The 23,336-nt window shown below is 38.4% G+C and overlaps 2 protein-coding genes across 3 annotated transcripts; both read right to left on the bottom strand.

Annotated features, from left to right (window-relative positions):
- Nucleotides 1-967: 967 nt before the first annotated feature.
- On the bottom strand, nucleotides 968-12,144 carry LOC144649642 (QRFP-like peptide receptor). 2 transcript variants are annotated; one of them, XM_078509191.1, is made up of 5 exons: nucleotides 12,036-12,144; nucleotides 8,903-9,053; nucleotides 7,870-8,140; nucleotides 6,927-7,169; nucleotides 968-1,325 (listed from the first exon to the last, which is right to left on the bottom strand). In XM_078509191.1, the coding sequence occupies exons 2-5, from the start codon at nucleotides 9,013-9,015 to the stop codon at nucleotides 972-974; spliced, it is 981 nt and encodes a 326-aa protein (XP_078365317.1). In that variant the 5' UTR covers nucleotides 9,016-9,053; nucleotides 12,036-12,144; the 3' UTR covers nucleotides 968-971. The 2 variants fall into 2 exon arrangements, with proteins under 2 accessions (XP_078365317.1, XP_078365316.1); XM_078509190.1 differs by lacking the exon at nucleotides 12,036-12,144 and having other exon boundaries at nucleotides 8,903-9,150.
- Nucleotides 12,145-15,954: 3,810 nt separating this feature from the next.
- On the bottom strand, nucleotides 15,955-21,440 carry LOC144649644 (pyroglutamylated RF-amide peptide receptor-like). The gene is made up of 4 exons (XM_078509193.1): nucleotides 21,285-21,440; nucleotides 20,215-20,485; nucleotides 19,085-19,327; nucleotides 15,955-16,397 (listed from the first exon to the last, which is right to left on the bottom strand). The coding sequence occupies exons 1-4, from the start codon at nucleotides 21,395-21,397 to the stop codon at nucleotides 16,038-16,040; spliced, it is 987 nt and encodes a 328-aa protein (XP_078365319.1). The 5' UTR covers nucleotides 21,398-21,440; the 3' UTR covers nucleotides 15,955-16,037.
- Nucleotides 21,441-23,336: the final 1,896 nt, after the last annotated feature.

Raw genomic sequence — 23,336 nt, 5'->3', positions numbered from 1 at the left:
AACCAGCCGTTTTCATTTATGAATAATCAACAGCTTTGTAATTTTAGTTGTAGCCGCCTTTAAAAAGATTTGAATTGGATATTATCTGTCCTGGAATTGCTGTTGTCCTTGCCCAAACTTAGTGCCTTACTAGTCCATTTTTTAGGAAAGAGAATAAAATGTCCTTGGCAGCTGGATCGAATAGGTAATCAGTATCGCGTTGGATATGAGATGGTAGATAGCCAACGAGACGCTGACGAGTAGCGCTGAGTTGCCTATAACGATCTCATATCGAACAAGTGCGAGTGGAATAAAAAACGCCCAAAGACTGATTGCAATATTTGAGCTTCCCAGCTGTTTTTGTTGACGCGTATCGGCTACCATATATGTGGTCACTGATATATGAGCTCATATACCATTCCCTGTTAACCAATCAAAACTCAGGAATTGCAATATACCATTGCTAGTTTTTATTAATAAGTAGATATAACTGAGCTTGTTCTACAGGATGGTTTCCACACTTTGATATGACGCCTACAACGTCACCAAAGTCTCCATTTTTGGATGTCACCATTTTCTCAAAAGTTCATTAAATAGCAGAATCGAAGTTAACATAAAAAGTTTTTTGACAAATTCGAAACAAAATGAAGAATTATGTCAAAAAGTCAAAGTTTTGGGGAAATATGCATGCTGCAATTGCAGTGGCAATGTCAAAATAAAAGGCACACTGTTGACATGTCAAAACTTCTGCGAAGTTTGAACAAACAGATACTGAAATTTTAAGCATCACAGAGTAGATACCCTTTTGAGAATTGACAAAAAAATCTTTAGGAAAGATGGCGTCCACCACACCCCGCCCCCCTTATCTCAAGGTTAACATAATTCGTAGTCTCAATTTAAAGTCTACCACTCTTATTTCATCTATCTAACCTCAAGGGTTTTCTTGACGAATGTATAGACTAAGATAGAACAGAAATTTTTTCTGGGTCATATCACTCCCTGAAGCGTGGTCCTACAGTGCGGGTCGGGTGAGCCGTTACGTTGGCAGACTCGGACGAATGAGGTTCCCTTTTAGCAGGATGAATGACTACTGAGGAGCGAGCACAGTACATAATTCTCTTAATCTTCTTTCTGAAGCTTTTGTTGACCAGACCGTATAGAAATGGGTTTGCAGCAGAGCTGAACAAGATCATGGTGTGAATGACAGTCAATACGTCTTTATCAATGCTGTAAGATAGAAACACGTCTACGGCGTGGGTAATTACGTCTGCCAGCCAACAGACGCCAAACAATGCAGTGACAGTGAAGACCATCAAGGTAACTCGCTTTCGCACCCTCATGACACCCTGTGTATAGAAAGAGATGTACATCTGGATAAACAAATGCGGTTTACAATATTTGTCTTTTTAGCATATAAAGTGCTTCAGTTTCGGGTAGAAGGGTTCAAAATATCGATTTGACATACGATTCAGTAGGCTAGTGTAAATTGCACTTATTAAATGGCAAATTATACCCGCCGAAAAAGGTTTGTAAAAATTGTGTTTTCTTGTCAAAATTCTCGTCTGGAAATTAAGTTCTACTTAGTTACCTCATGGCCCCGTTCTACTCATCGGGGCCATGAGGACTCTTGAGGCCGGAATTTCCACTCAGTACAGCTGACAAATTTGGGTCTTTTTTTGTATAGCAAAAATGGTAGTACGTAATGTGTAGCTGTAGCGAAATTGTAGTGAGTATGTTCTGCGATCTACAAAGTATCTCAGTCATTTTTTTCATTTATGTTACTAGAAGAAATGCTCGAAATACTACTACTTTTTTTAGTCGAAAACGTTTGGTTTTTATTTGTATATACCGTATAGCTTTTTTTTTTTTTAATAATGCAACTTTATTTACACACAACACTAATTACATAAGTACTACAGATTAAAGATAAATACATATTTACAACGGGCTATTTACAAGAGACGTAATTTTTACATGTACACTTTCAGAAGGAAAAAAAAATAATTGTTAATTATAAGGATAACTAATTATGACTACTTCTAAAATATAATTCTTACTTACAATACAACGCTAGAGTACAATACATTACGCTAATTACATTAATACAACGAGACACATTTTAAATAATTACTCACTTACTTGAAATACATAGCTTATTTGTACAACGGTTCCTTTATTTTTTTACATCTTTGATTACTGACACTTCGTCCCTTATAGCTTACAATACAAAACACTATTCACACTACGTTACTTACTTACTTACTTACTTACTTACTTACTTACTTACTTACTTACTTACTTACTTACTTACTTACTTACTTACTTACTGCAAACGACAATTAATTAAAATGTTACACACAAAAAAACAACAACAACAAAAAAAAACAACAACAACAACAAAGAGAATGACATGCTACCCGATGATGTGATAATTATTTAAAAAAATGTTTCCACTTAAAATTAAAATGGGCGAGTTTATTTGCACGTAAGGCGATGTACTTTTCGAGATCTATTTTCTCTCGCAAGTAGACGACAAAATCCGCAAATTGATATTTTTTGTCATTTTTAGCGCAGATGAACAGGAAAAACTTGCCAACGAGTATAAGATGGTTGATGGTTTGAAGCGAAGATGAGCCTTTTAAGACGCCATATAATATTTCGTTTTCTGTCAAGGCTGTCACTCGGCTATGCTCTTTGCATTGTGAGCGGTACCACTCGGTAAATTCGTTCCAGAAAGATACAGCCAATGAACAGTGCACAAATAAATGAGAGATAGATTGCTCTGTATCAGGGCAAAATGGACAAGTAGGGGTGAATCGATAATTTGCATTTTGTAGAGAAGACTATTGGTGTTAAGAATATTATGTATTAGTTTGAACTGAAACACAGATAAATTAACTTCTTTTGTTACAGCAAAGGGAAGTGAGTATATTTTGCGACGTTGCGATGGATCAAAACCGTACTTGATGAGTCTTTTTTCTGCCGTAGGTGGAGGAAGGTTTTTTCCATCAATCAACAGATGATATATGACTTTACACGTTAGGTTTTCTATATTTGGCGTCGAGGAGGAGAGGTTTCCGGTTTGTGATTTTAAAAGCTCTTTCCAAGCACTTGGTATCGCAGATAAAAGCCCGTAGTATTGTAGAAAGTTGCAGTTTATATGGAATTTCTGTTGGAAGGACTGAAAAGACAGAAAGCGGTTTTTTTGTTCATCTACGAGACTGGATACGTTTTTTTATGCCGCCGATGTGCCAGTTTTGGAAGAACACTGACTTTTTATTTATTTTTATAAACTGATTATTCCATATAATTTGGTTTAATACGTCGCTCTTCGTCTTAGGTACGTTATTGGATAACTCTTGCCAGTAAGTTATTACATCGTTGTAAAATTTCGGAAGCGATTTATCTAAATTTATGCGTTTGACATCGTAGTTGCACTCGAAAATTAGTTTGCCACCTACGCTTGATAGCAGTGAAATTGGTATAGCTTTCCATGGTGCGTCATCTGTAGAACATAAGCGCTTTACCCAACATAGTTGTAGAGCTTTATCGAATACCGTGAAGTCAGTCATATTAAGACCTCCTTCTTCGTTGCATTTGGTGATCGTAGATCTTTTTATTTTAGGCTGCTTATACTTCCAAATGAGATTAAAAATAATTTTGTTGACCTCTTCCGTAAAGTCATAAGGAGTTTGCAGCACGCTACAAACAAACGTGAGTTTCGACAGCGCAAGTGTTTTGACTATATTAATTTTGCCATAAACAGAAATGTCTCTTCATGACCAAATAAGCGACCCGAGTTTATCATAAAAGTTTTTTTCAATTGCACGTTCGTCATTATATGAAAAATAAATTCCGAGCGCATATATCGGCTCTTCACTAAGTTTTAAGCTCAAGATTTTATCTTTGCGCACACGCCATGATCCTAACCAAAGGAGTTCCGACTTGGTCTGGTTTATCCGAAGGCTGGAAACACGTTCAAATTTTTCTAGAAGGATAAACAGATTGGTAATCGATTGAGTGTCCTTCACAAATACGGTGGTGTCATCGGCATACTGAGCAAGCTTCGCAGTTTTTCCGGGTGTGATTTCAATACCTTTTATTGTAGCTGATTGTCTAATCGCATTACCTAAGATTTCTATACCTATAATAAAAAGTAATCCCGACAAAGGGCATCCTTGCCTCACGCCTCTGGATAGCGTAAAGTGTTGACTTGCAAAACCGTTATTAAGTACGCAACTAGATATGTCGTTATAGAATATTTTAACCCATTGTTGGAGTTGAGGACCAAATTTAAATATTTCAAGACATTTTTGTAAGTAATTCCATTCGATAGAGTCGAAGGCTTTTTCGAAGTCCAGGAACACTGCTGCACCAGGCATATTTCTTTGTTTTGTGAACGACATTATATCGGAAATAGCTCTTATACATTCTCCAATATATCTATCTTTTATATACCCTGCTTGACAAGGATGAATAATCTTTGGTAATACTTTCTCTAGACGCATTGCAATGGCTTTAGTGGCGATTTTATAATCAGTGTTTAGCAATGTTATTGGTCTCCAGTTTTTCAAAAGCTCTAAGTTCTTGTCTTTTTTAGGAATAAGCGATATAATTCCGAGTCTTTGGGAAATTGAAAGCTTTCCTGTTTGAAAAGCATAATTGAAACTGTCAACCATTAATTTTCCTAGGGGATTCCAAAAGCGACGGTAAAACTCAATGGTAAATCCGTCTGATCCAGGTGTTTTATCGTTTTGAAAATTACTAATTGCTTTCGCGCATTCTTCAAGTGTTAGCATCCCTTCGCACTGCTCAGCTTCGGCGTTGTTTAAAGAAGTAAGCCCTTCAGATTCAATGAAGAAAGCGGAATTTTTGCTTTCTGGGTCAGTTTGTTTGGAACTGTAAATTTTTTATAAAAGTTAGCTTCTTCTTCTAGGATTAATTTGGGGTCGGATAAAATAGTATCGTTATCGGTTGTCAGCGAAGTTATGTGTTTTTTCTTATGGTTTCTTTTCTCTAGGTTGTAGAAGTATTTGCTGTTTTTTTTCCCCGAACTCGTACCATCTAACTCTGCTACGGAGCATGGCACCTCGGGTTCTACCCGCGATTATTTTTTTTAACTAACTTTTGACGCGATCCATTTCGGCTTTGGTGGTATCACTAAAATTAGAACGTAGTTGCTCTTGTAATTTACTAAATTGTTGTAAAGTTCTTTCTCTTCATCAAGTTTTTGTTTGGCCTTTCCTTTGGCAAACACGATTAATTGTAGTAGCTCTAATTTCCATTTTAACCATTTCCCAGAATAAACCTTTGTCTGTAAGGTCTGCATACTTTGATAAGAATGTGGGAATACTCTTGGTGACACGTTCGATATACAGTATCTGGCTTAGCCACTTTCCATTATTCGACCATAAAGCGGGAAGTTCTTTGTCTCAGGACCGCGATAAAGAGCATTTTCAATCATCAGTTTTTCGACGTTAAAGAAAGCCATCTTCCTTTGTTCCTTTGCTTTCTTGAGCACTGGATATAGCTTTTTCCTAATTTCGTCTACTTCCTTCGGGAAGTCATCAGCAACGCCATACTTTTTACTTTTAGGCAAGTTCTTGATGCGTGATTTAATAAATTCTTTATCTTGAAAAAAGGATACTTTTGCGATTATAGGCCTCGGTTGTCTTTTGTCTTCCTTTGGTCGCGTTGGTATCCTATGCACTCTTTCAAATTCGATATCTTCGAGTTCGCCACTCGGTATTATCATTTCTTTCTGCAAAAATTGCCTGAGTTTCATTTCGGTATCTTTAGGTGATTTATGGTCATCATCCTTTATACCGAAGAATTTGATATTGTTTCGTCGGTTGTGGAATTCCTGTTTAATCAGTCGCCTCTCAAGTTCATCTACTTTGGCAATTTTGTCGCTCGCGGCTGCAAGCTTAGTCGCGGTTGTAGCTTCTTCATTCTTTAATTCGGCTATTTCGGCCTGCGAAAGATCCAAACTTTCTTTCAAGGCGTTCTTTTCCTTCTCGAGCTTTACTACTTTGGCTTGAAGTTGTTTTATTTCAGGAAGCATCGACAGAACTTTGTCTAGTTTCTCTTGTATGCCATCTAGCTTCTTGCTGCACATGGCGCAGCCATGATTGTGTTCTTCATCACCCGCACCCTCTTCGTCCGTTTGTGAGCCACACTCTCGAATTCGTTTTCTTCTTCGACTTTCTCTAACTTCTTCTTTAGATTCTTTGGTCGAAGGTTGGTTTAATCCGTCATCTGCCCCTGCAGACATCTTGAAATGCATAGGGACTAGCGGAGCGCTGGAAAACGTGTCCGCCATCTTTCGCGTCCCCCGTATAGCCTTTTTATACTTTAAAACTACGGGAAGAATATGCATAGTAGTTTTTTTAAATATAAAAAATCTCCTCGCTATCTGTATCACTATTTGGGTTTGCAGGATTATAATGGATACCTTGATTGCATTCACAGCTTTTCGGCATATTTAACATTTCCCTTCCCTTAATAAATAAACCAAACAAAACGTATTTTAATCTAATGAGACAATAAACTACTCGCACGGTTAATAGTCAAGACAGCAAGATAAAAGTACTCTGGTGATTAATAGAATACAGTCAACTCTCTCTAAAACGGACACCTTCGGGACCGGTTCCAACTGTTCGTTTGAGAGAGGTGTCCGTCTTATAGGAAGTTATAAGTTAAAATAAAATGACTGAAAAACGGCAGAGACGGGACCATCACCAGGTGTCCGTCTTATGGAGGTGTCCGTCTTATGGAGGTGTCCGTCTTATAGAGGTGTCCGTTAAGAGAGAGTTGACAGTAACTGCATTAGCTTTACACTAGCTTTACGATAACTGAGGATCGGTTGTTTTAAAACAGATGCACCGCTGTTGAATGTTGATCGATGAACTGAGAGCAAAACTATATATGTGCTCTGTAAACCTTACCCTTTGTTGGAAGGTGAGTTGTTTGTCGTCATTACGTTTGAACCACAGGGTGTGCACGACTCTGGAGTAGAACCCAACCATCAATACCAAGGAAGGAACTACCAAGGCGAACCACATCCAGTGATAAGCTATATTCAAGCTCCCCAGCCAAGTGATCTCGCAGACATTTTCCTCCACGTTTCTGGTCAGGAACCCTGGCATACAGAAAACTAATGAGAAGATCCAAGAACCAAGAACGATCACCTGAAATAGTGAGCAAAGTTGGTTTTAAGCAAATGAAGGATCGTCGTAGTAATGTACTCAACTAAAGCAGTTGATAAAAGCAAGCTTAAGCCTGAAAAAATTCAGGCTTGAACGGGAATCGAACCCATGACCTCTGCGATACTAGTGTAGCGCTCTAACCAACTGAGCTATCAAGCCAACTGGGAGCTGGTCACTTGTGAGTTTGTAATATACCCGTGGATGGAGAAGATATGAAATGAATATATGAAATTCATATATTTCTACTGCGGACATACATTTTAAGCAAATGAAGGATCATCGCAGTAATGTACTCGACTAAAGTTATACTACGATGATCCTTCATTTGCTTAAAATGTTTATTCGCAGAACAAATATATGAATTTCATATATTTATTTCATAAAGTTGATTTTGTTGTGTGAGATAGGGGTATCGTGTGGTCTTTGCGAGCATTTGCGAGCATGCGAGCAGAGTGTTTCTCGTTGCGAGCACAAACACTGACAAAAGTTAGCCTTGCGAGCAGCGAGCACTTTTTAAAAAGCTGCCACAACTTAAAACCGAGCATGCGTACACCTGTAAAAATATGCGACCACAAGCAAACGAGCACCCACTAAAATTATGTGAGCATTACGAGCAGAAGCCTCATTATGCTCGCAAAAAAAATAATAGTTACAAATTAACTGACATTTTTCACTAACAAACCTTCAGTTTACGCTCAGTAAGTTCTCCCATGCTGCCAAGAGGATACACTACTGCATAATATCGTTCAATGGCGATTGCGACCATAGTAATAATCGAGGAAACTGCTGCAATCCACGCAAGGGTTCCGCCTGTAATCAATTTGCATAGAACAATACCAGTCCTTCCGTCTGGGTGGGTGGATGTAAACTTCAAAATAACGTCTGGTCCAATAAAGGCTGCGTACACGATATCCGCTATAGCTAGATTTACAAGAAGATAATTCATGGGAGTCCTGTGGAATACAATAAATATACAGCTAATTTGAGAAATGTTGTCGGAAAAAAGCACAAAAGTGCACGCGACAAGACCAAAAGGTGGTCTAAGTATTCACTTGAATTTTGCATATTGACTAGGAAATGTACATTCAAGTTTGTATTTTTGCACGTGAAGATTTTGTTTTTCTCCCAGGCCTTTTTACTGTCGTATGTCTGAGTTTTGAAAATTCTTCTAAAATTCAGCGTAGCTAAAAGTACCTGGCCGAGTGGTTAGAGCGCCGGACTTGTAATCCGGAGGTCGCGGGTTCAAGTCCCGTTCTGACCACTAGCTGGATTTGTTCTCGGTAGTCCTGAGTTCAACTCCTCGGACACGCTTGTAAATATCCAACTGGTCTGCCTCCTGCCAGTTGGGATTTTTAACCATGTTATGTTCATTTAATATTTGTTTCACATTGGCCCTGAAAAGCCCCATTGGGGGAGTGGTCAATTAAGTATTATTATTATTATTATTATTACGTCTGAAGAGAAAGAAAACGTACAAATTTGCGTTTGTCATTTTGCCATCTTACTAGTATTTAACGATTGGAAAAATGTGACTATTTAGTAAACTGTTTAACCCTCGCCTGTCGCTCTGGCATACATACAATTTTTGAACTCTCCTAAACCTAGTTTTGTGTTTGCACACGCTCCCCATTTGATATTTCTTCAAAACAAACGTCAATAGCGTCAACAAACTACTACTGTTTTTTTTTTCTTTTGAAGGGGGGGGGGGGGCATACCTCATATCCCGATTTTTCTTTACGATCGCGCAAACAAGGAAGTTTCCGACGATATCGATAAAGATAAGGATGGAGTGCACCACCACAATGGCAATACCAACTGATTCCAGCATGACTGATGGGTGTCGACAATGTTGCAAAGTTAAGAAACCTGGATAAGAAAAAGACATAAGGAAAAAATCGTTCATAACTGAGAATCTCTAATCAATAAAACTTATACAATATGGGATAACAGACAATTGCTAACAGCGCCCAATGACTTCTTCTGCGGAGACAAATGTTCCAGAAGGGAACATTTTTTAAAGTAGAGCTTATTCTTAGAAACTTAAAAAGGAGTGGTGTAAAAATTGTTAATTGGTAGGTAGGTAATTGTCAGTGGATTTTTTTTTACTGCAATTTTCTTTCTAGAAAAGAAGGGTGGCTGTCAAAGGGTACATCATCGTGGTCTTGGATAGTTTAGAGCGGCCCAAGACAGGAGCCTTGTGGAACCCCGCAGTTCAAATAGAAACTCTCAGATTGACACCCACGAAACATCAGTTATAGCAAATATAAATCGCTCGCTACGCTTGGGGATCGCTCTTTTCATGTGGCCGCCCCTAAATTATGGAACGATCTTCCAAGTGAAATACGAAACATGTCATCAGTGCAAAGTTTTAAGCCATCAAGACCTTTTTATTTTCAAAAGCTTTTTAATTGTACATTTCTTGTTATAGTTATATCCATTTTAAACTTTTTTAGCTTGTGAATTTAAATTTTAAATTTTTAGCTTTTTTATTTTTTAATTATATTGTAATGCGCAATTGAAAATTTTTAAATTGATAATTGCGCAATATAAGTTAATTATTTATTATTATTTATTATTAAGATAATATTATAATGCTTGACAACAAGGGTAATGTAATTTAAGGTGACTTGATCGAACTAAATGACGTGCTGCGAGTTTTGCGCGATGTTACTTTTATTGAACACACCTATTTGGATAAAACTGCTATTTACAGAAAACTGAGCGCTAAGATTTCGTTTAAACTACGGCAATTATTTCATTATAACATCTTTATTATGACTCTCTAAGTTTCCAAAAAATCGTCGGAACAGAAACCTCGATACAATTTGATCATCAAAATATTAATCTCGGGCAGACTTCAAGGCTGGGAACGCTCCAGCGCTTCCACATTTCGCCCAAAAGTACCATAACCGAAGACCACGAAAGTTCAATGCATCAGTTTTGTCAGCTCTAAATCACATTCTGCTATTTGCAACGATAAAAATGAGGAATTGCTGGAACGTTTCAAGCCTCGAAGTTTGCCCGAGATAAATATTTTGATGATCAAATTGTATCGAGGTTTCCGTTCCGACGATTTTTCGGAAACTTACTGTTGCTTACCAACGTTTTCTTTTCTTAACTTTTCACTTGTGTGACCCCGTAAAGATACTCCGGTGAATCAGTCGTAACGTGCGTTTGTTCAGAATATTTTTAAAAAGCTGTTTTAATAGCTTATATTAATAACGCCAGTGTTTCCCTACACATTTCTATACTTCAACTTGTGCAATCCCTACTCTTATATACCCCCTTCGCACAACCCACCCCCGTATAGTCCACTATAAGAATTTCCCCCCTCCCCGGCGGGTAAAAATTGCTAACCTATTTCTGGTGAGGCTTATAGACTTTTTTCAACGAGATGCAATAACCAGCGGATATGTAAACGAAATACCGTATATGTTATTTGCCGGCCGGGAGGTCCGTATTGGGGAAAACTGTACCCGAGGACAAAATCACAATGTTAAATACTTTAATTTATTTTTTCTCAAGCATCTCAGCGGTCCGAAATCCTTAATCCTTGAATCTGATTGGCTAATTGCACGCGCTCCAGCGGTTCTGATTTTCCCATCCAGACCCCACGGCGCGAAATATATTTTGCAGCTTCGGTCTAACGAACAGTCAACACATGAAAGGTCTTTCTCCAAAATCGAAATAGCTGTTCACCAACCGTTGTAAATTCGAAAGGACAAAATAGCAGTGGAATGAAAGGCCTTAAGGTTTGTTTACCATTCGTAGTTTGCCGTTGTTTGTGCATTTCGCTGAATGATTTTCACGCCATCGCGGAAAACTTCACCGGTTTTAAGACTCCATCTATGCGTTAAACGTTCTTGTTTAGCTGTCACGTTAGGCTAAAACAGTACACTTTTGCCATCATTCAAGGAATGAGATTATATGATTAAAAACGGACAAATTAATTAGCACAATATTGTACCATAGGTAGACACTACGCATTTCATTCAGCTTGGCACTGTTTATCAGAATAAAATTCTGCTTGAAATCAACGCAGAGATTATTAATTTGTTAAATACAAGTGTGAATACATTGTAAAAACTGCTTTTCAGTCAAACAGTATTTTTTGTCAGAGAAATAGGCTTAACACCATACGAGCAAAGTTTCTTTCAAGACTTTTCAAAACGGTTATCAGGAATGATTGTTTCGTTTTGTGGCACATTTGTGCTTTGCTTATCACTTCATTTGCTTTTCTGATGCCTTTTTTGATTCTCTGCAGTGTAAATTAAATATACTAAACCTCTGAACGGTTCATTTTAAGCAAAACTATTTTATACGGAATAAAATAGCAAACAGCATCCTTCACTATTGCTCGTCGATCGAGTCGGACTCAACATTGAAATCAAATCCGCGCGTATACAAACAAAGATTTTGTGACATATTTTTTCTCGGTCCCTTTACCGATCGAGCAAATTAAAAAAATAAAAAATAATTTGCCGGCCTAGGTCGGTCTAGAGCATGGCCCTTGACCTGCGGCCTCGGGCCGTACTTAAGACCTCGGCTACAGTTTTTTCCAATATGGACCTCCCGGCCGGCAAATAACATATATATAGTAAACATCTCAAATTTGTCATTATTTTGCTTGGCTTCTTTTTTTCTTGGATTCTACCCCGAAATCGCACAGGTTTGTGTAAGTTTTACCCCGATATCGCGATCGCGATTATTGTAATACGTAGTTAACAGCTCTTCGCCATTTGCTTTCATAGTCAAGACATCTTTCAATCGTTAATTTTTCCCTCTGATGCTTGCATGTTTGTTTGCATGAATTGAAAATTGTCGTCATTTTGTCTTGGCTTCACTCACCTTACTATTGTCCTACTTTCCTTTTCTTCTTCTAGAGCTAATAATCACTCTGTACATGTGTAGTGAATATCAGGCAAAGCCGGATAGGTGTTGCTTAGATCCTTTGCTGATCTGCTAAGGAGTAGTAAGTAGTCGCTAAGTGTTAAAACAACCTGAAGCAACGAAAAAAAAGCTGTTTCGAGAAATGGTAATTATCCTACAGATACATATAAAATAGATTTAGCCAAGCCTAAAAGCGGAACTCCCCGGTTATTTGCTTTCTCCTTTGTGTAAATCTGAAATTTCTGACAATAGACGGAAAAATAGGACTTGATATTGGGTTATGTGATATGTCAGCGGATACCTTGATTTGACAGCTGTCAATTGACTTAAGCATTGATGTCCAAAATCAAATATGTAAGCTGGTGTTAAGCTTAAAGTTAACCTATTTCGAATTCTATATTATGGCGGCCATGTTGCGCTTCATGCCGGTTTGCTTGCAGTTAGCTTTTTTTCGTGGTTAAGGCGATATACGTTGCCCTAACCACGAAAACTCAAAGGGCTCTGTGAGCCACGACTGAAACTTTTTTTTTTACCAAGTTTTGCATTTGATTTCCATTAGAGAAGATATGAACAGCAGGTGTTTTAAATACTTCTTTGATGCAATTAAAGCAGAAACAAGGAGGCATGCGTGAAAATTGAACCGAACATGTTAATGATATATGACAAGCCTGGAGAAACGTATTTTCTTGGTTCTGGTTGACCAAGTAAGATTGGAAGTAAATGTCAATAAAACAGTAAAATTTTACCCCAGTGTATTCTTAATTCTTAGTGAATTGGATGTGTCTAAAATCGGCTTAAAATTCAAAATTAATTGATACCCTATGCTGCAAGGTAATTATTATTCAATTATATAAAGTTCCTGAAATGTACAACAAAATTTCAACAAAGAAAAAAAAAATTATCTACAACTTTACGTATCATTTCTTTTATATTGATCATGTGTTTTATTGCAAAAATAAATAGGTCTGTTTCCACGCTGTTCACATTGACTGTGAGAACAAATGCGGGATGAAACCACATTGAAGGCAAAAAAGTCAAACAATCACATTTCCTGTTAATAAAAACTTTGATGTTATCCTATAGGTTTTTCATTTATTAAGCTTTTGCCACATTAATTTTGTCCCCCGCCTGCCCCAGGATAAAGGGGAGCATATGCATGTATAGTTTTCTAAAAGCTTTCAAATCAGGCGTATTTTAATAACATTTAAATGAGTCAGGACAAGGAATAATTTTATCTCAGCAAGCCTTCCGCTTTTCGGGTAACCACGGAATAAGGTTAAGACGATTCGAGCCGTTAAAATTCTGCCGGAAAACATTTGAGCATCGACCTTACCAGCGCTACAGAATTAGACAGTAACTCAGTTGTTAGCTTTGTGTTTGCAATATTGTTAGTAAATGTTACTCGCTAGATGTAAGAGGTAGTTTTAATATTTTTACTAAACTCTTTTCGCGTACATTTATCACTGTACAGAAAATATACTCACCTTTCTATGGTTTTATTTTCTTTAATTTTTTCTTCTTAAGCTACATAATCAATCATTCTGTGTAGTAATAACAAGCAACGATAGTTATTGCTCAGATCCTATGCTGGTATTAAATGGAGCAGTATGCAATCGCTTAGTGTCTTAAGATAGCATTAACATTGAACAAAACATCTGTTTCAAGAAAAGGTTTCCCTACGGAACCAAAACAAATCAAAGTGGCTTGGAGCCACTGAACACTGAAAATAAATTATGAAACAAGAATCGAAAACTGCACTGAACTGAACAAAAAAAAATGCTAAAGCAAATCATGTTAAACTTTCCACACTTCAGTTCACTTCATTCAGTTCAATACGTCGAAAACGAAAACAAAAATGGTTCAACACCTCGGCAAAAGTTTGCCACGAATTTAGTGATCAACGATAAAGCAATCATTGAACTCGGTTTTTGTAAAACATCGTGATTTTTCAGTGTCTCGCAGATCAAATCACGATATTTTACTCAACCTCGTCAAATAATAGTTAATTGTCCTACAGAACCATAAAAGCGTACGCAAAACGCCGAAAATCATTTGGGTAGTGACAGTTTATTGCTAAAATGATGATGATCAGCGGTTACCGTAAAAGCACGCGCTATGATCTGTCGACGGTTGCCACGGAAATAAAGAGGACCAATAATAGCGTACGCTTTAAGGATGGCCGCTGATCATCGTGCCGGAGTGCAGGCCCTGTCACCCCTGGTGGTGTCATGCTCTGGAAAAAAGATAGTTAGTGAGCTAGCGTGATATTTCTTTGTCTTTTTCTTAGAGTAGTAAGCTTGCTGATAAAACTAAAGGTCACAGACTAAAAGAGGCAATCTTTTCGAAAAGTTTGAGCGCGATTTTAAAGCGACGCGAAGTTAAGTAGCGAAGTAAAACAGACTAAGTGTTTACAATCCTTTTCACTTTTTTATTATTTGTTTTTCAACAATACACTTCATAGCTGAAATTTAAGCGTTTCTTGTGCTATTAAATTTTCGTTTTGGCCTCCCTTAAAAATGAATAAGTTTCACAGAGGTCACGGGTTCGAATCCCTTTGAAGCCCTGAATTTTTTTCAGGCTTCTTTATTCCAATTGCTTAAATTGGAAATTCACTGCGACGATCATTTATCACTCTCATATACATTCGCAGTTCATATATGAATCATTTCATATATATTACATCATTTCACTCCTCTCACGGGAAAATATGAACTCACAATTGACCTCGCTCCCAATGTGTGGCTTCAATAGCTCAGTTGGTAGAGCATCGCACCGGTATCGCGGAGGTCACGGGTTCGAATCCCGTTGAAGCCCTGAATTTTTTTCAGGCTTCTTTATTCCAATTGCTTAAATTGGAAAGTCACTGCGACGATCATTTATCACTCTCAAAAGTTAGACTGTGAGATCGATGTTTTTACAGGCTAATGGTCAACTATCAAAGTCGATAGCAACCGAGAGTGTGTCTGATTGTTTGAGCAAAACACAAAGCCTGTTCTATAACACAGAATATCGATTAAAGTAATTTATTATATAGCAGTTTTTATCATTTTCTGCACAAAGCACGAGGAAACCGCTCCCGTGCTCCGAGAGCCTTTTATCGGTCAACTGATTAGTGCATGTGTTACCAATCAAACTGCAACTTTGTCAGTAGTCAGTCACTGGCTTATGCTAAAACGGCTTATATCTGCTAAAATTATCTTCTTCAGCAAAGGACACCCGTTATTAATTACATGATAATGTACGCAATCATACGCTACAAAAAGATAATTTTGATTATTTTCTGCGGCATGGGTACCTTACTACACAGTTCTCAATAATTTTAACTTTCGGACATACAAGCTAAATTTTACCCTCCCCTAGATACAGGGTGGAGGCAGTTCATGGAATACGTCACCAGAGACGCGATAATATTATTTTTTTTATTAAGTAGTTATCACTGAGCTTGTTCTGCAGGATGGTTTCCACACTTTTTTATGACGCATACAACGTCATCAAAGTCTCCATTTTTGGATGTCACCATTTTATCAAAAGTTCATTCAATAAAAGAAGTTAACATAAAATCACGCCAAAATGCAAATGGAATGATAATGTATTACTTATTTCTTTAATTTTTTTTGACAAATTCGAAACAAAATGAAGAATTGTGTCAAAAAGTCAAAGTTTTGGGGATATGTGCATGCTGCATTAGCCACGGTATTGTCAAAATAAAAGGCACACTGTTGACACGTCAAAACTTCTGTGACGTTTGAACAAACAGCTACTGAAAGTTTTAGTATCACAGAGTAAATCCTCTTTTAAAAGTTGCCAAAAAAATCTCGAGGGAAGATGGCGTCCACCACACTCCACCCCCCCCCCCCCCCTCCTTCTTCATCTCAAGGTTAACATTCATAGCTAAATTTGAAGTCTACCATTCTTACTTTATCTAATTATGTACAAGGGTTTTCTTGAAGAATGTATAGACTAAGACTCCTTGCAATTGGAACATGGTCCTGCAGTGTTGGTCGGGTCAGTTACGTTGGCAGACTCGGTGGAATGTGGTTGCCTTGTAGCAGGATGAATGACTGCTGTGGAGCGAGCACAGCATATGATTCCCTTGATCTTTTCTCGGAAGCTTTGGTTGACCAGAGCGTATAGAAATGGGTTGGCAGCAGAGCTGAACAGGATCATCGTGTGAGTGACGGTGTATACGTCTTTATCAATGCTGTAGGATACAACCCCGTCTACGGCGTGGGTAATTATGTCAGTCAGCCAACAGACGCCAAACAAAGCAGTGACAGTGACAACCATCAAGGTAACTCGTTTTCGCACCCTCGTGGCACCCTGTGTATACAAAGAGATGTACAATTGAGATGGCAACATTAAGATCAACAAATCTTTTATAAATTGATTGTCGAAAAGATTTTCTGCCATCATTGTCATAATCACATTACCATATTCACAACTTCAAAATTACGATAGACAAGCCTTTGTTAACACAACTTGTCTTAGCTTGTCAGCATAAGAACTTAAGTTTCGGATCGAACAACAAAAGTGTCGACTTGGCATACGCTTGGACTTGAATAAATTTAGCTCGTTATATTAAATGGCGAATTATGCCTGACGGCAATTCTTATAAAAACTGCACCTGCTCAGAAAGCGGTCCGGAAGATGGATTATATCATCAGACTCAAACAACGACATCTCTCAATTGCGTTTGCCGGAAATGCCACAAATTGCAAAAGAGCAAGAAAAAGAGCCTTGACATGAATTGGCTTTGTTTAAAGCCGCAACAATTATAAGCACGACCATTTTATCAAAAGACGGTGTTAAGATATTTATATATTTTAATGTGGTTGTTCTTAAGAAATGAATGAGTTGGCCTCAAACAGTTGATTTCGCAGCCAAATCGATGTTGGAGTCCAAAACCCACTATCCAAATGCAGGCATGATCGAGGTCACCGCAGAAGACCTTTTTGGCACGAAGCTGATAGCGTAACAGCGGAAATGTTTTTCAAAGAAGGCCGAGGCTCCTTTCAGAACAACAAGTTAAAGCTCAGTTGGTAGAGCATCACACCGGTATCGCGGTCATGGCTTCAAATCCCGTTGAAGCCCTAAATTTTCTTAGGCTTCGTTTTTTCCAGTTGCTTAAATTGGTGGCGGGGCACCACGGTGAGGATCCTGTCATAACTTCCTTCGAAATTTTACTGTTGTTAAGGATAGTAATCCCGGAGTAAACATGCTTATTCATAAAAGCTTACACCGATTTGTACATGTGAATGCCTGCTAGATCATTCTCGAAGATCACATGCCTTGCGTACTCGAGTCTGGCCACTAAACGGCGGATCTTGTCTGTTTCGTGCCTTCGCGCAAACTGCAAGTTTACACGCTTGTGTAGATTCTCCATTGTTTACCCCAAGATAAATGTTGATTCTCTTCGAATTTATTGCTTGTTTTTTTTTCGGAATTCGGTGTTCACGAGGATATATGGCTCCAACGAGAGTTTGGGTCTGAACTCGAATCCTCGGTGAACTTTCTTGAGTCACATTTCTCTTTCAAAATGAAAAACTACAGGTTTCTGTACCGTACCACGTGATTTTTTGTCTTGCAGTGTAAGCAGCAGCTTTTTGATGTTCCCCGATGCAGTCCTATCGTTCAGCAAGTCTCTTTGACAATCTTGCACCCATTCTTTTGTTACCGCATTTTTTCTCAGGTGAGAGCGGGAAACTGTTGTGTTTGTTTCAAGGAGGTCCTCGGGGTATTCTAAATCCTCCTCCTTCGCGTTTGCCCTTTTGTTTCTGATTTCTTCCTCCGTTGGCATGAATCGCTTCCATTGAATCTCACATATGAGCTGCGGCATGCACATTTCCCAGACGTGCAGGTTATTTACATCTAGGTTATGAATATGCGTTTTCGACTTTTTGGTGTCTAACCGTCGACCACTGAGTCGGTGGCCTTCTAATATCTCATGCTCACCATTGAGATCACGCCGCGCATTCCTTTTTAAATGAACATATACACGTCCTAGTCTGTGAGTAGTTCAAGCTCCTCACCTGTCTTTTTGGGAAGCGTGTCCCAGGTCAAATCCAGAACTTTGAAGAAATGCGCTGGTCCAATGCAAGCCGTATTCCCTCAGAGAAAGCACGCCTGTGCAAAGATAGTGATCGTGCTAATCATTGAACTTTTTGCACCCAAAGCTTTTTCAGATGTTTTGCCATGCTGATAGTCTCTTTCCGACATGTGCTCGTCCGTACGCTTGCTATAAAACTCCTCCTTGTGTGGAAGGTGCCTCTCTCGGACCTTTTCCAAGAGTCCATGTGCTCGTGCGGATAGATCCCTTTTCGAAGGAACATTTTTCTCTTTTCGCAGCCAGGTTCATTCAAAGCCGTTATTTCGAACAAGCTTCAATTGCAAGAACTGCATGCTGTAGAAGAAGCGGGGTCGGCTTAATGAAAATAAAATGTACCTTTTCGTGTCATTCGGAATGCAGGTAACCTTTGTGCCGACCTGTGACATTGCCTGCATCAATAAATTCGCTCATAGCCCCTGAGGTTATGAACAATAACTGGGATATTTTTCGCTTTCTGGGTAATACGCAGCTTTCGATTGCAAACATTGTGCGTAGCTCCTCGGTATTTCCCTGTTATGTGGAAACGGTCTTTGACAGAGTAAACTGACACAGCATCTCGGAAGTTGTCTTTCACTAGCACCAGCTCGCCGTAGCATACACTCTTCTCCAATGTTATTGCGTCGTGACAAGTGGTTTTGTGTTTGACAACTCCACTGAAATCCTTGCTTCTTCTTGCTGTCTGTTAAACATTTCCTTTCCCCCAATACGTAGATCACAAAAACATTTCAAACTACTTTTACAGTTAATAGTTAAGATAATAGATAAAACGATTAATAGCATAACTTCATTAGCTATGTACGGGTCTAGAGCAAATGTGCCAGCTGTCCAATTTTGATCGATAAATCGAAAGAAAAAACATCTGTGTGTTGAATTCCTAGAAAACGTCTTCGTTAATACTAACCCTTTGTTGATTTGTGAGTTGATTGTCGTCATTACGTTTGAACCACAGAGTGTACACGACTCTGGAGTAGAACCCAACCATCAATGCCAAGGAAGGAATTACGAAGACAAACCACATCCAATGATAAGCCTTACTCAACCGCCCTATCCACGTGATCTCGCAGATATTCCTCTTCACGTTCCTGATCAGAAACGCCGGCATACAGAATAGAAATGGGAAGATCCAAGAACCAATAATAATCACCTGAAATAGCAAATAAAGTGTTTGGTGATGGATTTTTTGTGATGTTTGATCATGCAATTCTTTGACATAAGAAATGGACACTCGTAATCTTGTAGAATAAAAGTAACATTTACTTCAGTCAAATGGATCTGACCTGCAACACGTTTAATTGTGATTGCTTAAATATTATGAAAGTTGCATAGTGAGGGGTGGGGGGGGGGGGCTTCCGAAGCCCTCCCTCCAGGTCAGAGAAGGTCCAAAAAACCCCGGTCTGAATAGGGTTTATTGGCCCGTACGTCCGAGGGTTAAATTGTTTGCTATCACTCCGTGATGGGAGGTTAGTCCATCGCCGCTGAGATGTTTTTGGCATTTACAGCCAGATTTCTCACCTAATATCTCACGTCACTGAGAATGTTTTGGCGGCGTGGAATAAAAAGCGAAAAATTTGTCACGGTTGAAATTTAACAACCAAAAAATGGGAAATAATTTCAGAACCATTGGAGTTATTTTTAATTAGTATAATTCACAAGCCTTACTTTTGCCAGACGGGTCACTGTTATCACTGTTTGTTGTTTTGATGTCCGGAAGACTTCAAAAAAGCAATCAAAATGCAAATAGCTATTGTGTTTTGTGCGCGGTCAAGACAAAATAGAGCGAACTAAACAATGAACTTTGTTAAGCTATTCACTACCCCCTTAGCAACCATTCGATAGCTACTGCGCAGTCTCGGTTGCGCGGCACCGATATGATTACTTTTTGATTCGTGTAACAGAAGAAGTTTCTTCCCCCCCTCCTCCCCCCCCCCCCCCCCCTGGTTGGTATAAATGTGAACCACCTTGTTTTATCGGAGGTCAAATTAAAAAAAACACGCTATAGCTGTCAACAAGAAATATTTGTCAATAACAAACCTTTAGTTTACGCTCGGTAAGTTCTCCCTTGTCACCAAGAGGATAAACAACTGCATAATATCGTTCAACGGCGATTGCAACCAAAGTGACAACCGAGGAAGCTGATGCAATATACGCGACGTTTCCTCCTGTCAGTAGTTTGCACAGAACAGTACCAACCATCCCCTCTGGGTGGGTGGAAGTGAGTGCGAAGAAAATGTCTGGTGCAATAAACGCTGCGAAAAGGATATCCGCCACAGCCAGATTTACAAGAAGATAATTCATGGGAGTCCTGTGGAATAATAATAATAAAAAAATAATAAAATAATAATAATAATAATAATAATAAAACTATAATAAATGTAGTAATAATAATGATAATAATAGAATACAGTAAATATAAACGTGTATAATGGCAGAAGTACGTAGAGACAGTACAGTGACACTTTCATGTGAGCGCATTTAAAAATACCTTCGTTATCAGAAATATCGCTACTAATTTATATTCACGAATGAACTATTTATGTTCACTCTCTGTATCTTTTAGATTGTGCAGAATTAAGCCGATATTTATGATAACCCGTAACAATTACTTATAATCTTGCTTTTAAAAATCAGCAAAAGAAAAACCAAACACTTTATTTTTACATAGAGTTTAAGTAATAAAGGTCTAACTTGTGCTCTCATTGTGCTAAATTTAAAGTCGACAAACATCAGTTCGCAATTAACAGCTTTTAAATGTTTTTAGCTTTTGTGTTAATCAAGTTGGTCTCTTTCCCAGAGGTTGTGTTCCTCCCTGTGCAATGCTTGTGGTCCTCGACTGCTTGACAGGAAGAGCGCAAGCTCTACGAACGAGATTGCGTTTAAACAGTACATGACAATTATGTACTTGGAAGAAACATAAGAATTTGATGTTGACTTTGTAGGTTTAGGTGAGTTGTTTAACCCTCGCTTATGGTTCGGGATTAAACGGCTTTTTGAATTCTCTAATACGTTCTCGTATTTGCACACGCTCTCGCCGTTTGCAACTTCTCAAATATAAACTTCTATAACGTCACAAAACTACTTCTGCTTTTTTAGTGTGGGCATACCTCATATCTCGATTTTTCTTTATAATGGCGCAAACAAGGCAGTTTCCAACGATATCGATAACGATGAGAATGGAGTTCACCGTTGCTATGGCAATACCAGCTGATGTCAGCATGACTGATGGGTATCTTCAATGCTACAGAGTTAAGCAACCTGGATAAAAAAGGCAAGGAAATGTGAATCGTTCATAACGGATAATCTCTGATCACTACTACTTAAATAAGGGATAACGGGCAATCGCAAATCGCGGTTGATGAAACGTTCTTGAGAGACACAATCGTTCCAGATAACCTTTTTTTAAGAGGAGAGTTTGTTCTAGAAACTCGCAATCTCAAAATAGGAACGCGTTCCAGAGAGACTAAGTGGCTTTCTACGAGAGGCTCGTGCCATAAAATCGCGTTCCAGAAGGACTCGAATTCCTGGGAGGGGAAGAGACTTGTAAAGCTAAGCCCCGTCCATATGAGTCCGTTTGTACTTGAAAACGGAAGTTGTTTTCCTGCACTTTTACATGTGTACTGATCTAACTTAGAACCTCTGAGGTCTTGCTCATGAGTCGTTTAACGCTTCAATTTTGAAGCCTGGTGGTAAAATAAGCCCTACAGCTGGTTTAGTCATATTTTTAAATATCAAGCTTAAAAATGTATCTGAAAGAGAATGTTGGCATGATATATGCCATACGCCTTCGAAAGGCAAAACAAGCTTAAAACATTCTTATCCGGTGCAAGATCAAATACTGCGACGTCACCGTTTTCACCAGCCACACGTAAACGGCGTTTTCAAAAAATTCCCACTCTAGAGGACGTTTTCTAAAAATTACCTTTTCGGTCACCGTTTTCACCGGATATTTGTAGACGGAAGGCCAATATATTCGCAAAGAAAACAAAGACGGATACACATGGACGGGGCCTTTTAAAACCTCCGAGGCCGAGTCGCTTAACGTTTCGGAAGAGACTAGTGGTAATAGAAGACCTACCGATGAGGTGGTATTCTGAAATTACAAACTTGAAAACTTTACCTGCAAGAAAAATCGTAAAATAACATATGCTATTTGCCTTATAAAGAAAACAAGGTGGCTAACTGTGACGTCATCATTTTCCAAAAGTTCCGTTTTCACCGCCCGCACTTATGACTTACTTATACATGAAGACGGCGTCCTAAAAAATTTCAGCTCTGAAGAGAGTTTTCGAAAAAATGCGTTTCCGATCGCCGTTCTCACTGGATAGAGTGGACGGCAGGCCAGTCCGGAAAGAAAAAAAAAACAGATTAGTGTTGACGGAATCTAATTGTGTGCACGTGAATAAAATACGCGACAGTGAAAAATAAATGATTTAAGGTCCAAAGATTTGGGGCTGTAGACTGGGGGATTTTTTTGAAGCAAGGACAGACATCTACATCACGCCGTAATGTCGCTGCAGGTGTGAAGAATACTGAAACAACAAACATAATAAGATAACATTGTTCAAAGGTTGCTTTGAGATATTTTTATCAGACTAGCGCGCATGCAACGTTAAACTTTTTCTCTTTTCATATTTTTGCAGATATAGACAGTTAAAAAAGAATAAAGACTTCTCTGAGAAGCATATCTGAAAAGTCGAAAGTGAACTTGAAAGGAAAACCAGAATAGCAAAATGCTTGCTTATAAAATAGAAGTGTAAGAAGATAGCCATTACCTTGTTGTTGCAGCAAAAGTTACCTTGTTGTTGCAGCAAACCTGAAAAATTCGTCATTGAAGTGGTTCGAAGAGCAGAACTTAAAGAAATTTTAAAAGACTGTTTTTTGGATGAGTGGATATTTTTCAGACCGTATACTGTAGGTGCCGCAGTCAATTTTGACAAATAACATGGTCACTGTTTGCACAGGTTCTTAAATAAAATGGAAAATACAAGAAGTCTTTTTCATTTATGAATAATCAACAGCTTTGTAATTTTATTTAATTTGTAGACCTTAAAAAGATTTGAATGGGATATTATCTGGGCTGCTATTGTCTGTTGTCCTTTCTCAAACTTAGTGCCTTGCTAATCCATCTTTTAGGACAGGGAATAAAATGTCCGTGA

The sequence above is a fragment of the Oculina patagonica genome, chromosome 4 (genome assembly GCF_052425735.1).
Source record: "Oculina patagonica isolate OP01 chromosome 4, crgOcupat, whole genome shotgun sequence".
Classification (NCBI taxonomy): domain Eukaryota; kingdom Metazoa; phylum Cnidaria; class Anthozoa; order Scleractinia; family Oculinidae; genus Oculina; species Oculina patagonica.
This window is presented reverse-complemented; position numbering and strand designations above follow the sequence as displayed.